At 43.1% G+C, this 13708-nt stretch overlaps 1 protein-coding gene across 3 annotated transcripts; it reads right to left on the bottom strand.

The window, feature by feature from the left end:
* Window positions 1–144: 144 nt before the first annotated feature.
* On the bottom strand, window positions 145–13400 carry FOXRED1 (FAD dependent oxidoreductase domain containing 1). 3 transcript variants are annotated; one of them, XM_044437431.1, is made up of 12 exons: window positions 13281–13400; window positions 11088–11308; window positions 9843–9953; window positions 8993–9111; window positions 7725–7819; window positions 7273–7374; window positions 5883–5959; window positions 5094–5254; window positions 3394–3523; window positions 2469–2573; window positions 1350–1637; window positions 145–527 (listed from the first exon to the last, which is right to left on the bottom strand). In XM_044437431.1, the coding sequence occupies exons 2-11, from the start codon at window positions 11292–11294 to the stop codon at window positions 1383–1385; spliced, it is 1362 nt and encodes a 453-aa protein (XP_044293366.1). In that variant the 5' UTR covers window positions 11295–11308; window positions 13281–13400; the 3' UTR covers window positions 145–527; window positions 1350–1382. The 3 variants fall into 3 exon arrangements, with proteins under 3 accessions (XP_044293366.1, XP_044293365.1, XP_044293364.1); XM_044437430.1 differs by lacking the exon at window positions 13281–13400 and adding an exon at window positions 12022–13223; XM_044437429.1 differs by lacking the exon at window positions 13281–13400 and having other exon boundaries at window positions 11088–13223.
* Window positions 13401–13708: the final 308 nt, after the last annotated feature.

Below are 13708 nucleotides of genomic sequence, written 5' to 3'. Positions count from 1 at the left end.
GCGATCCTGAAGGTGGGTAGTTTGGTCAAATCTGATCCAGCATGGCTTTTATTGACTTAAATTTGCTTTATAATATTGAGGGATATTGCACTGCAAATTGAAATCATTCAAACTGATTCCTGGTAACACAAGACAGTTCCCTTCTTTGGCTTTAAGATAAATTTATGTCCAAGTTCATTAATTACCAGTTCAATGAGACATCTCGTTTTGATATTTTTCAAATTACACATTAATAGTAGAAGGCCATGTGTCCATTATAGTATGTCAAATAACAACAGCAGCAGTAAGAAAAATGCTATTATTCTTTTTGCACTGAAATATGAGTTCTCTGCTTTTAAGAACATTTCCATTTGGTGAGCAGTTGCAAGGAAGTTTCAATTATGACAAACTTTGACCAATCATTAGAAATGGTTTTCCCTGCACCATGAATCCAAATTCCACATCTTCATATCACATTAAATCCAGAATGATCTGATGATAATCCATGATAAAATCAGTAGCCACATGACAGTGAAGGCCATCTTCCCCTATGGAGTAAAAAGGCAGATTACTATATAAAATCTAAGTATACAGATCCTGTTCATTTGGCACCTTCATGCCAAGGAAGTGAAAATATGCAATGTCAATAAAATCCCTAGCTTACATAAAAAGATCTCAGAAAGTAAATGTGTCAAAGGATAAGGTCTGCTGACTGAATCTCATGTGCCTAATGCTCTGAGTGTTTTACAACAGTGTCCTATGCGAAAATAAACCAGTTAAGCAATTTTGGACCAATTTCTACAGAACAAGCAGAAACTAACCTTAGCCCTGCATCCTTTCATGTAAAAAGCAGCCTGAAACACCAAGTAATTGCAAACACAAATATTAATTTTGACTTGTGATTTTCATTATACCATCTAAGCATTTTGAAGTAAAGGTGTTGCTTACATTGTTGCCAAGGTATATAATTTCATATACTCTATCATAATATTTATACTCAAATACATACTCATTTTATGGGACTTCATTAAGTAATTCTGGTTGCTCTCTCATGTCTTTATAGAAACTGATATAAACGTTTAATCTGCACTGAAGCGCTGCTTTTACCAGTCACTGACAAATACCCATTCCAGTCACTGGCATTGGATTTCAAGGCTTCAGAGTCAAGGAAGTATTCTTTATGCAGCAGAATAGGTATGGTGACACAAAATGCTGCGGCTCCGTCCTTAAGCCCTCAAACCCTATGTTTATGATCACTTTGGAATACTACAGCATGCGACTACTTTGTAGAGCAAAGTACCCATTGCAAAGTGCTGCATGGGCATACGGTTTTTAACCTGGGCGGAGAGAACCGAGAACTGAGGACTCACCATCAGGATGGATTCTCAAGCGCTCTGATGTGATTAGATGATGTTTTTCTCTAAAGCCTTGGTCCCTTTGATAAACCTACTAAAGGAGAACTTCTCAAGGTCGATGGACTTGAATCTGCCATTCAGGATTAACTCTGCTACAGCTTCGCCCACAGCTGGCGCCTGCTGTAAGCCATGGCCACTGAAGCCCGTTGCGAAGTAGAGGTTATCCACTAGTGGGTGCATGCCAATCACAGGGCTCTGATCAAATGTGTTGTAGTCATAGTAACCAGCCCAAGAACTCTTCACCTGTCAGAGGCAAGCAAAGTCCCTAATTAATCATAGCCAGTGAGGAAAGGCTGACAAAGGACCTCGCAGATGAACTTAAAAGGGCCAAAAAAAAAAAGCAAAGAGCGAGCTCCTTTCTTAAATCTACCAACACTTAGAACAATTTTATCCATAGGATATAAATACAGTTTTCTGTTTAGGACAGACAGAAATCCTAACTACATCTGCTCAACAAGTTTGGACAGGAAGGATAAGGGACATCATTCTGCACTTTGGAGGGGAAAACCAGGACTGAGGAGGCTTTAGCAGAGGAAGGCTTGAGGTCAAGAGCGTAAAATTTGATGCGCCCCACAAAAACTGCAGCATTCACCTTCTTGAGAAATAGCTTTAATGTATGTATGTGGTAGATGTCCTATAGTTGTAGCATATAATCCAAGAGGTAAAGAAACCAAATCATCTTGCTCACCAGACTACTCTTGCGCCACTGCATCAGGCACAGTTGCTCTTATTTTAACTCACCCAAACAAGGAGTAAGTGGAAGCATTTGCGGAGAGTGGAAGCACAGAGGAAAACTGGTTTGTTCTTACTCAGTTTGAAAATTCACCCACATTTATGCAGCTAAGATCACCAAGTTCAAAACACACAATACAAACTAGAGTCAAAGGTTGTAAGAGGCTCGGAGACTAATGGTGCAGATGTAATATGAACCACAGATAGCTCAAAATGGAAGACAGAACAGCCATGCAAAGCAGCAGGTGAAGCTCCCTGTTCCTGATAACTTAAGCATGACTGGGCAGTGTTATGCCTATATTATTTCCTAAAAGAACACGTAAGAACCAATCATTCGTTTACCTTCAGGGACTCAAAGTGTGGCACTCGGTGGGCTAGCTTGGGCCAGACCTTCTCCTGAAAGAATTCATGATCTACTTCCAGATCCTGGATATCTGGCTCTTCCTCCTGAGAAAAATATGCAGGCACACTTAGAGCCTGAACAAATAAGGCACTCCTGGGGGTGCCAGAAAGTAAAAGTTTCCTACCTGAAAATGGCAGCAACTGAAAGACTTGTTTGCACCTGGAACCTGGCATAGAAAAGCAATGCTAAAAGGCAGGTCTTCCCAAAAAGTTGGAGAGAAACTGGGAGACAATAGCCAAGCCTAAATTGCAGCACGAAGCTCAGTCTTTCGGTGGAAATACTGAAAATGCTGTTTCAGGCTGCTCAAGAATAAACAGTCAGTGATGTGGATTGCACAACATCATAAGCCAAAGCCGGTTATGAGCCTTGTCTATGTCAGCATGGCCTATTATGCCATCCAAACTGAGCCTGGAGGTTTCGGTGTGGTTTGTTATCCACACACAACTCATCCTGAGAGACCTGGCTTGTTTGGGGTGGTTTAGCAAACTCAGCATAATGGCTTTTCCCAGGCAGCTATCTGCAGAGCATCTAGCAAGAATGCACATTCATGTAGCCACTCTTTACTTTCTTCAGAAGTACAGATCACTGTCCCCTTGTATGTGTTAAAATCCCACCTATCGATTTCTGTACTGAGTCTTGAATGGATGCTTGTCAGCTTCCTTCCCCAGTTCAGCACTTCCTTTGACCTTTGAAGAGGAGCTTGATGCTACTGGGACAGGTAGGCATCATACTGCTGGGGTACAAGATGTAATTACTGCAAAAGTCTGTTGGTGCTTCCCCCTGCCCCAACATTTGTCCAGGGGGTTGGTGTGTGCACTGTGGGTTCCTGTGGGTCAGTTCCCAAAGAAACTATGGCAAACTTACTTCTGTAGGACTTAAGCCTCCAAGGTAGTTGCCGGCCACACCTTCCCGCCGGAAGTAAGCTCCTGTAGTATCAATTAGCATAGGGCACTCCAACCCTGGCCCATCAGGACTATGCCAAACATAGACATACCTGGGGTGAAAAGACCAAGAGTCATTACTACGAGGGTGGATTTGATTTGAATCACTGGTCAATTATTAGTCATATAGATTTAAATCATGGTTTTCTACATAATTTGCACGCATGCCTGCCTTACCCGTAGGTAGAGGAACTTCATTAAAATACTCTCAAACTGGGTCTCATTTATGGCCTGCTGCCATTATAGGTTTTTTCTTCCACAGAAAGAATAGCATGATAAACCTCAGGCTATACATAAAAAGGAGTAATCTGCTGAAAAGTGTTCACTTTCACTTTTGCAACTTGAACCTCCCTCCTCTCACTTCGCTTCCTGTGCAGATCTATTCCACTCCCAACAATCATCCTCTATTCATTGGATTTTTGCGACTTCGCACTTAAGAGGTAAGGGGTTGATTTTATGTGCAAAGATTTGGAAAGGAATAATGGGGTTAAGGTCTTTTTCTCAACTCTGTATGTTTATTTTATAACATTTTTGTTGTGAAGAGGCATGTGATCTCTACAGACACAAATTCACAGTTCTGAGAACTGCAAATTGAAGCATCTGTAATAATACCTTCTAGACAGAAAAATTGTCCAATAATCTTACAGCAGCCTCTGGAAGGGCATGACATTGTGAATGGGTTAATGGAATTCATTTACCCAAATATTTAAACATTGCATGAATATACAGCCTCATGCTACATAATTAAGAGCCAAATCTTATTTCATGATTAATAACCTTTGGACTATAATGTATCTTAAAAAGACAACTATCTTTAGATAGTTTTCCTCAAAAGGCTTTTTCTTTTAAAAAAAATCCAATTTAAATCTAAAATCCAAATTAATTAAAAATCCAGTTTTAAAAACATTATTGGTTTTTATCCACCCTGATTAATACCCAAGCACTAGATTCAACTACAACCCAGGAAGGAAGGAAGCAAGAACAGAATTAAGCCATGATAAAAGAGTCTGTTCATAACACATTATCTTGGGTCTTGTCACTCAAGACCCAAGATAAAAACTTGTTTTTAACTTCAGTGCTTATATACAAAACTACTTTAGACTCTAAGCTTTTTGTCCAGCTTTTTAGCCCAGTTAACAGCAGCACTCCAGGGTCTCAGGCGGAAGACCCCTCTCAACACTACAAGCTGACAGCATTTCCATGGGAAATACCACAGCCTTCATCTGAGTATTTGGCATATAAGACCCCTTCTATCGTTATTGAGCTATGGCTTTTCCCCTTTATACAGTTTCACAAAAAGGTGGGTTTTGAGGGCAAAACCTGGCAGAAGTCAGAGGCGGCAAAAAGGTAAATGTTCTGGGAATGAGTTGTAGGCAAGCAACCAATTCCAGTCATTTGTATTCTATTAGCAAAGTTTAAGGAAGTGTGGCAGAAAGTGCCTGGCCAATTAGAAAAATAAGGAGCTTAGAGTTATTATGCTTAATAGAATGCAATGAAAACTCCAGCCTTTAATTCCAAAGTGAATTGTATGTGTACTCCCGATTCCCAATCTATTACAATTTATGGCTACCTGTTCTGGAAGCAAAGGTCTGCAGTGCTGTGCAAGTACTGTATTAACCACACCTTTTCCGGGGTTCCACTGGTAACTTGATCCCTGATAGCGAGTCCGGTGGCCCAGTCCCAATGTCAGCCATCTCTGCCACTCTGCTGGACCAAGCTCCGGCTGCGTTTACTACTATGGCACATGTTATTGGGCAGTATTCAATACTGTCAGGCAGCTGAACCTAGAGGGAAGAGCTGGTCACTTTTTCATCAGGCAAGGAGCCCACTAGCATGCTGATGAAGGCCAATCAGATGATAACATGAAAAGCAAAAGCAAGAAGAAAAAAAGCAATGGAGAACACATGAGGGTCCAATTAATCTGGACTGAACCACAGAAGTAGCAGATAACATTACAATATGCTTCTGCTTGTCCCTAACAAAGGGTGGGACTACAATTTCCTGCCGGGCTTCTTTTGCTCATCTCTACACTCCTTTCCAGATCACACCTTAACCTGGCAAAGTACACTTCAAGAGGCTGCCAGAATATACATACATCTTCTGCCTTGAAGCAATTTTGTCTCTATTAAAGCCAGAATTAAGGCCAGGATTCTGCTGGCCCTTAAACATTTGATGTTTGCAGCTAAAAATCTAATGCTGCCATTAAGGCAAGCAAAACAATCCTCCTCTAGCTTGCCCTATTTATTTAAATGGCCATCCTTTTTATGCTCTAACCCACCTACACAGGACTTTGCAAGCATTTCATGAGCTTTGAGAAGTCCCCAAGTGAAGACTATCAGTCAGCTTCACCTTGGAACGTGCTATTCAATATCATGAAAGCTTCCATTAAAGTAACCTAAATGGATGACTTACATTAACACACCTGATACGGGAACAATTAAGCAGTTCTCCTTCATCTGAAACTATTGTTTTCGTAAATAAATTAAAAGCTGGAAGAAGAGATGGAAAGAAACATTTGGAAGCATTAGGATTAAATACTCATTTAGAACATTTTAAAATTCGTTATCAAATCAAATTTTAGGGTGATAAAGGCAAAGCTTTCCCCTTGACATTACGTCCAGTCATGCCTGACTCTAGGGGGCGGTGCTCATCTCTGTTTCCTGGCCGAGGGAGCCAGCGTTTGTCCGCAGACAGTCTCCATGGTCATGTGGCAGGCATGACTAAACACCAAAGTGCATGAAACGCTGTTACCTGCCCACTGAAGTGGTACCTTTTTATCTACTTGCATTTGCATGCTTTCGAACTGCAAGGTTGGCAGGAGCTGAGACAGAGCAACGGGAACTCACCCCGTTGTGCAGATTCGAACCGGTGACCTTTTGGTCAACCAGCCCAGCAACACAGCAGTTTAAACCACTGCGCCACCAAAAACAGTGTTAAAACTGTTTCAAATAAATCAGTAAAATCTAGTAGACCGCCAGGAGAAATAAAAATGATTTTGCATGATGCCTAAAGTATAAGCAATATTAATGCCGGATAAGCCTCTTTGGAGTGTATGTCCTATACCTGTGGTGTCACTGGTGAGAAAGCCCTTGCAGTTGATTTTTGTACTTCTCCATCAAAGTTTCATGGAGAAGGGCCTCGGCAGAATGTAAAAGAATGGGCAGCTTGATATGCATGAATTTACAAAATTATACAAGTCACAGATGCTCCCTGGATTCATGGAATCAGAGCACAAACCTCTCCCCTTTCTTCTGTTAGAAGAAATTATTTTCTAACAGCAACATGTATGCCATAATGATATGCAAAGAGTAGGAGATGGACAGAGGAGCTTGTGGGGCAGAAGGTAGATCCTCAGATAGTTTGGACTTCAGCTCCCAGAAGACACTGCCAGCATGGGCCATTGTCAGAAATGTGGAGAGTTTAAAGTTCAAAACATCTGATTATCTACTTTCTGCCCATCCCTGGCTTAGCATTTATTTATACATACATACATACATACAAGTTCCTATATATTGTTCTCATAGCCAAAATTGGCTCTCTGAATCTTTGAATGGATGTGTGAGCTAAAAAGGTTATACACTGGCTTTCAGTCTACCACCAGCCCTGAGGTAAAGCATCTAGTTTTCTCAGGAACATTGAATGGAGGAAAACAAGACTCTATGTCCCAAAATTTGGTTGTGGCTGAGCCTACAGATCCCTGCTCTCCCACATAATTCCTATTTAAAGAAAGAGACTGGGATGCTGCACAAATTTCAGCTGTAATGAAGATGTGTACTATAGTACCAAGAGGGGGAAAACTCACATGTCACTTCACCACAGCTCTGGGAGACACCCATAGACATTGCTTTCCTCCGGAAGGCATTGAGAAGTGTCCAAGGATCAAACCATCCTTCATTTTCCAAGCCTGAAAGACAATATAGATTACATGAACACAATTCAAGCTTAGATTTCCATTTCTTGGCATTTAAATAGACTGTGCTGGTGTGGTGCTTAGTGAGTTGGATTGGGGACTTAGAAGATCCAGGTTCTAGTCCCCTCTCAGTGGGAGGAAAGCAGTTTGAAGGATTAAACTGGCTAACTTAGAGCAGGCTGGGAGCAGGAGACAGAAGCAAGGTGAAGTTCCCCTACTCTAAAATTCCTGTAAGTTTAGCATAGGAAAAATAAAGGAACAACACCTTTTGTCTACAACTGTTTACTCAAGACAGCATGTTGCTGTTATGTTTCAGGATAGATGGAGATTTAACAATCTAGTACCGTAGGAGGCCAAAGCTACGCCATCTGTGTTCAACCATGGAAATTTGGTTTTCATTTGTGCTGGTGACAGTAGGCAGACCTTTGCTCCTTCCGTCCTGGTGGGGGGAAAGGACATTCTCATCAGAATGTTCTAGGCATGAAAGAATATTCTTGGAAAAAGAAGCTATACTGGTTAATCGACTAAATACTAGCCAACTAAAACGAAGCCCCAGTTAAGGTAGACCGAAATTATACATTATGCTTGAGTGAGCAAATTATATGTTTAAAGAGTACTTTAAAGAAGGATCCATTTCTAAAAACAAAGGCATTCTGAAAGTTTCATCTGAGAATTAGTATAATCAGCAGAGAAGCATCTCCTCCAGATACCCCAAGATAATTCTATCAGTCCTACTTGCAGCATTTCATTTCACTAAACGGGAAAGGTGGGGAAACCAAGAGTGGCTGATCATATTAGACTATCTTACGATTTGTTTTAAAACACAAAAAAGCCCTGCTCACTTATAGAACGCAATTTGGGATTGTCTGTTTCCCTGAGAGAGTTCACATCTCACAGTAAAGCACCATGGATTAAGTCATGCACAGGGCTCCAAGACACAAAGTGACCATCATTCATAGTATGCAAGCTGTGGCAGGGGTACAGCACAGCTTCTTGTTTTCTATAAACTCCAGTGTTAATCTCAGATGACCCTCAAAGAACTCCTCACATCCAGATTCACACAATATGACAAGCTGCAACACCTCCACCCACCATAGTGCCTTACTATGATGTGTGAACCAAGTCAATTTAGTGTCAGGGATAGGTGTGTGTTTGTGTGTGTGTTTGTGCGTGTGCGTGTGTGTGTGTGTGTGTGTGTGTGTGTGAAGTTCCCTCCACCCCCTATGAGACAGCAGTAGTATTTCTATTCAAAAGTGATCAGTTTCTTACTCTAGTGATTAGAGATATAAGTATACATCTTTTCACCTAGGTAGAGAAGATTAGAGGTGTTTAACGAAAAATGCTGGCAGGGAAAGATTGCAAATGCTGTAGCTCCATTTTAAAAAACCAAGGTCAGGCTGTACCTATCTAAACAACACACAACATTTAGTCACTAGGGGTGAGATGAAACAACCTGCACAAGGAAGGCACCTAACAGGAATACAATGGATCTTAAAACCCAGGAAGGGGTCTCAGTAATGCAGGCAAGCTAATCGCTGCAGCTTGTTTGCCAATGACCTCAGTCATACTGCCCCTTCTCCCCTCGGTCTCCTCCACACTACGGGGCCCATACCTTTGAAGCTGTACATTCTCCTCTAACACAGCAGCTCCTTCTTCTGAAGCCAGGAAGAGATAGCCTGAGGGCTGATACTGAATATCTATGGGTGGTTGGTTGACAACAAAAAGATAATCCTGAATCCAAAAGATAGTCTGTTTAGAATCCAGAAAACTCCTGGTCCCCAAACTACTGAACAGCATGTAAACCAAAGTAAAACCATAATTAGCTAACTAAGTGCTTGGCTCTAGAACCATCAGGCACAATACTTTCTTTCTCCAGCACTTGTGAGAACACTTTTTTTTTACAACCTGCCCTGTTTCGGTCCTTCCCTCCTGCTTTATAAAAAAAGTAGCTAGAACATAATCAGTGGGCATCAGCTAAGCAAACACAAACCAAAGAGACAGGCATTATAAATCATCATCAGAGCCAAGTTAATTAGGACCTTGAAACCATGTGGCTTGGGGTTGTGACCCACACACACATTTGTAAATCCTACAAAGGAAGAATTAGCACTCCTTCCTTAGAGATAGGTATGCTACTGAAATGCCTATCAACAAAGCCAGTACCTGCATGTAAATGCTAGGACCACTGAATGATTAAGACAGGAACACCAGAGCAAACTGCTTCCAAATATAAGGTAGTACATATACGGCAGAGGCAAAGGTCCTGGTAGTTCAAGGACTGTTGAATCTATCATTTTTTCACTTGCTCAGGCATTTTTTATCATCTGAGACATTCAAGAGGTGGCACACTGCCCTGACTTCGTCCATTACGATGAAGTCTGATCTGAGGGTGTGGTTGGGGGTGCCTTAGAACTGAAGTCCTTCAGTTCATACATCCTTGACAAACCCTCAGCGTGACATACATTGATTGAGCGCAAGAAATCTGCTGAGAACCGGCTCATCTGGATATTTTCTTGCATTGAATATTGCTGCCGTATCCCCCCGACAGAAAGAACTGTAGAGGCTTTAGAGTACTGCAATAAAGCAAAGGGGGAAAAAAGAAGAGTTACTTAGCTACACAGTCAACTCGTTTCTCCCAAGATATTTCAATAATATGAAGTAGCAGTCCCCTCAAAAAGAGGAAAAAAAACTCTATGGAAGGGATCCACTGGTAGGAAAAGGTTAAGAATCTCCATAAATTGCTATACTAGCAAGTGTCATTTATTTGTTAAGCATTTGTACCCCACCCTATACATAAAAGTCTCAGGAGGGTCCAGCAACAAAAGCAGAGCGTATCTGTGTTATGCAATTTAATCGGCTATCCACCATTTCTACATTCAACAACTGGGGTCTTTGATGCCCACTGGACTCCATGCCCCTCTAGATTTTAAAAAAAAAAGATTTGACAGTTAAAATAAAAATGGGAGGCTGGTATGTTGTGAAGTGGAGCATCAGCCTCCAGTGCTGCCCCATCTTTACTTCCAACAATGCGTAGGGCTCCATAGGCATTCTTAAGGACTATAAACAGTAGGGAGCTATAGGCTAGTGCTTCATTTTGAAGCATGCTCAGCTGCTCACTAGAAGGAAAAAATAATTGACTTGTGCCTGTGTGGTGGGTGTATGCTTGAGGAAGGGGCAGGGTGTATTTTGCTGTGGCTCATCAGTTTACTTTCTGTGAAAGAGTTATTTTGTTATACTTTATGTGGTGGGATGGGGGAAATAAGTGATTCAGCTCAGATCCCACCTCTACCGTACATTCAGTTTGTTGCACAGCTTATCTCTAAACTTCATCAGTTTGTTTTCAGTGAAAAAGGTCCTGGAGCAGGAAAAATATTTGCTGCATCCTTTCCCCACCATTCCTCCAAAGTGCTCAGAGCCAAGTGCATTGCTTCCTTCTCCAACACCCTCCCCGCATTTTACACCCATCACAGCCCTGTGACATGGGACAGTTTGAGGCACATCTGATCTTGACTCACCTGGGGAACTTCATGGGCAAATGGGGATCCCTGCGGGATTAGCTTAACCTTCTAATCACTAGGCTATAGTAGCCAAAGCTTCAACAACACCCTTTAATGCAGTTTGCCCTTTTGGATGGAACTGAGGCTGCATCAAACAAGTCAGAAACTGATGCTTTGAAACGTTCTCTAACAACATTTTAGACAACTCACTTGGAGGTCTCTCTCCACCACAGCCACTCGAAGGGTGTTGCTCCGTGGTTCTTTCTTCTTCAGCCAGTAGGCAATGGACCAGCCCATTATCCCACCCCCAATGATGACCACATCAGCATGCTCAGGAGGGAGTTCTCTTGCCATCCCCATAAAGTTCCAGTCATTCCCAGGAAGGGCTTCTTTCAGCTTCTTGGAAAACTTGACCATCTTCTTCTCAAATTCTGAAAGATGAGGCACATAATCACCTAAGCGCATCATACTAATAGTTCTCAGCATATTCTATATGGAAACAACCCCCCACGTTCCATACAAAATGGGTCCACATATTTTGAATTTCTTGCTTCCAGGGAACCCATTCCATGTTGTTTGAAGAATCCCTGCACACCCATCCCTGTGCAGGAAATTCCTGTCTGTTAGAAAGGATTCGGTATACTCCCAAGAAAATGTGACAGACACTGTAAAAATTCTCACGGACTCAAACTTTCTTCATTTCTCCATACAGCATACAGAACTGTGTGGAAATACCATAGAATGTAGTGCAGAATTCTTTTATGAAACTTGACTTTTTAAAAGGGTTTCTAGTCCTTATACTTAAAGCTGTTAACAATGCCTTACAAAGTCTCAAAAAGAGACAAATTGTTAAAGATAATTTTCTATGACTTAAGAGAATCAGGTGTCAGTACCCCAAGGAACTTCTTATCCTTCCCCCCAAAATTCAGAACAAGTCATGCAAAGTGAGAAACAATACAAGTTGTTCCTTGACAGTTACAGGCTGCAGAATACAGCCTTTCCTGGATAACAGGCAACCTTAATGCAACCTTAATGCAATTGTTTTGCTTCCAGTACAAAACACAACTCTAGTTAGCAACATAATAACTGAAGAAACAAAATAGTTATTGATTAACTGCAGTACTTTCATACACTTCTGGCATACCATGACATTCCTAATTGCAGCACTGCAAGGAGAACTTTGAACATGAGGATAGCCATGTCTAGTTAACTTACGTAACATTAACTGATGTAGGAAGCATCCCCTGTTCATCAGTCTGTGGATTTTTAAGGCAATGAAAAGAAACATGTTAGAGCTTTTTGCTGGATCTATCTAGTCCAGCATTCTGCTTCCTTAGTAGCAAACAAAATGTCTCTAGAAAGCCCACAACAGGACATGAGAAAACAGCACTCCTGACAGAGATTTACATGTTTTTTTAAAAGTTACAAAACACCTTACATGAATCCAAGTAGCTGATTCCCTCTTTTCCACCCCCAGAACTGCAAAGTGGAAAAAATGCTGTGATAGAGAATTTGCATGAACAGACATACGTTACATATGCTAATTTACATGTGCAGACATACATGCATATTTCAAAATGCTTACTATAATTAGAGCCCCTTTAATCAAGCAGCTGCTCCAGAAGAAACCACCTATTTTCCCATTTAATTTCACAGCAATGAGTAATAGTGGTTGCAGCACAAGACTGAAGAGATCCGGCCAAGTCCCCACTTGGTCATGAAACTCAGTGGGTGATGCTGGGTCAGTCACCAAATCTCAGCTTAGCCTATCTCAGAAGGTCATGTGAAGGGAAAGGGAAGAAAAGTATGAACCAAGGCAAACGAGAAACCGTAAAGCAAGAGCATTGATCCGGGTGGGACGGTGTGCCTTGGTGTCCTGCAATTAGCAGGGGGTTGGACCCGATGGCCTTCTTGGCCTCTGCCGGTTTTACCATTCTATGAAACTACGATTCTATGAAAAGGAAGAGTTAAGTAACCACGACAAAACGGAGGCTGTTCTGCTTCGGACACCACTAGAGAAAGACATTCACACCAGGGAAAGCCGAAGGCAGACGACGAAAGGAAAGACCGTATGAGATGGAGTGGGATAATCCGTAAGGGAACACCTGCCCGGAGCTGTCCCGACAGGGCATCGGTGGAGGGCGTCCATTCTCGGGTAGGAGACGCCTTGGCGGCACCTAACAAAAATGCAAGCGGCCTTAGTCTCCTTCCAAAAGGGAAGGAAGGCGGGATATAAATGCAATGGAGCACTACTCCGACACGTCCCTTTACTTCTGACCCTCCTTCCAACCCTCCACGCGCACACTCTTCACAACAACCAAGCGACAGGGGACAAACCCGGCCGCCCAGGCCTGGCTGGAGCGAGGCTGGAGGCGAGCTTCCCCTCGCAACACGCCGCCTCACCTCCGAATGGTTCGCGACGCCGTGGGGACCCCGTGACAAAGGGCCGGCGAGGCCCCCGCCAGCCCGCACAGTGCGGCGACGCCGCCGCCGCCAAGCGACGAAGCCGCTCCAGCGGCCCCGGCGCGCGGATCATGCTGCACTCGGACAGCCGCCGCGTCGCTCGCCGCGGGGAAGGCCAGCCGCCCGCCCGCACGCGCGAAGACGACCGCGGAGGCCACGCTGCTGCCGCTTGGCTCACGTCCAGCGCCGCGCCGCCCCCCGCTGCCCGATAGGCCCTGCCCGGCTCGCAGCACCGCCCAACTTTCGACGCGACCGCCTCCTCCCCGCGTAAATGACCAATCCGCTACCGCGCTCCAGCTCGGGCCCCTCGCGAGCGCCAGCCCACGTTGCCCGAATCCACCTCCCTCTCCTGGCCGCTCTACCCTTTC

The sequence above is a fragment of the Varanus komodoensis genome, unplaced genomic scaffold (genome assembly GCF_004798865.1).
Source record: "Varanus komodoensis strain SLA01 unplaced genomic scaffold, ASM479886v1 scaffold30, whole genome shotgun sequence".
NCBI classification, from domain to species: Eukaryota; Metazoa; Chordata; class Lepidosauria; order Squamata; family Varanidae; genus Varanus; species Varanus komodoensis.
The sequence above is the reverse complement of the archived record's forward strand: the minus strand, read 5'-3'. Positions and strand labels throughout refer to the sequence as shown.

Excerpts from the sequence above, each read along its gene's own strand:
- FOXRED1 (XM_044437429.1), bottom strand. The coding sequence starts at position 11,363 with ATGCTGAGAACTATTAGTATGATGCGCTTAGGTGATTATGTGCCTCAT. Across the intron at positions 9,112-9,842 it reads ATTTCTTGCGCTCAATCAAT|GATTATCTTTTTGTTGTCAA; the intron begins GTATGTCACGCT and ends TTTTGGATTCAG. Across the intron at positions 7,375-7,724 it reads CGTAGCTTTGGCCTCCTACG|GCTTGGAAAATGAAGGATGG; the intron begins GTACTAGATTGT and ends ATTGTCTTTCAG.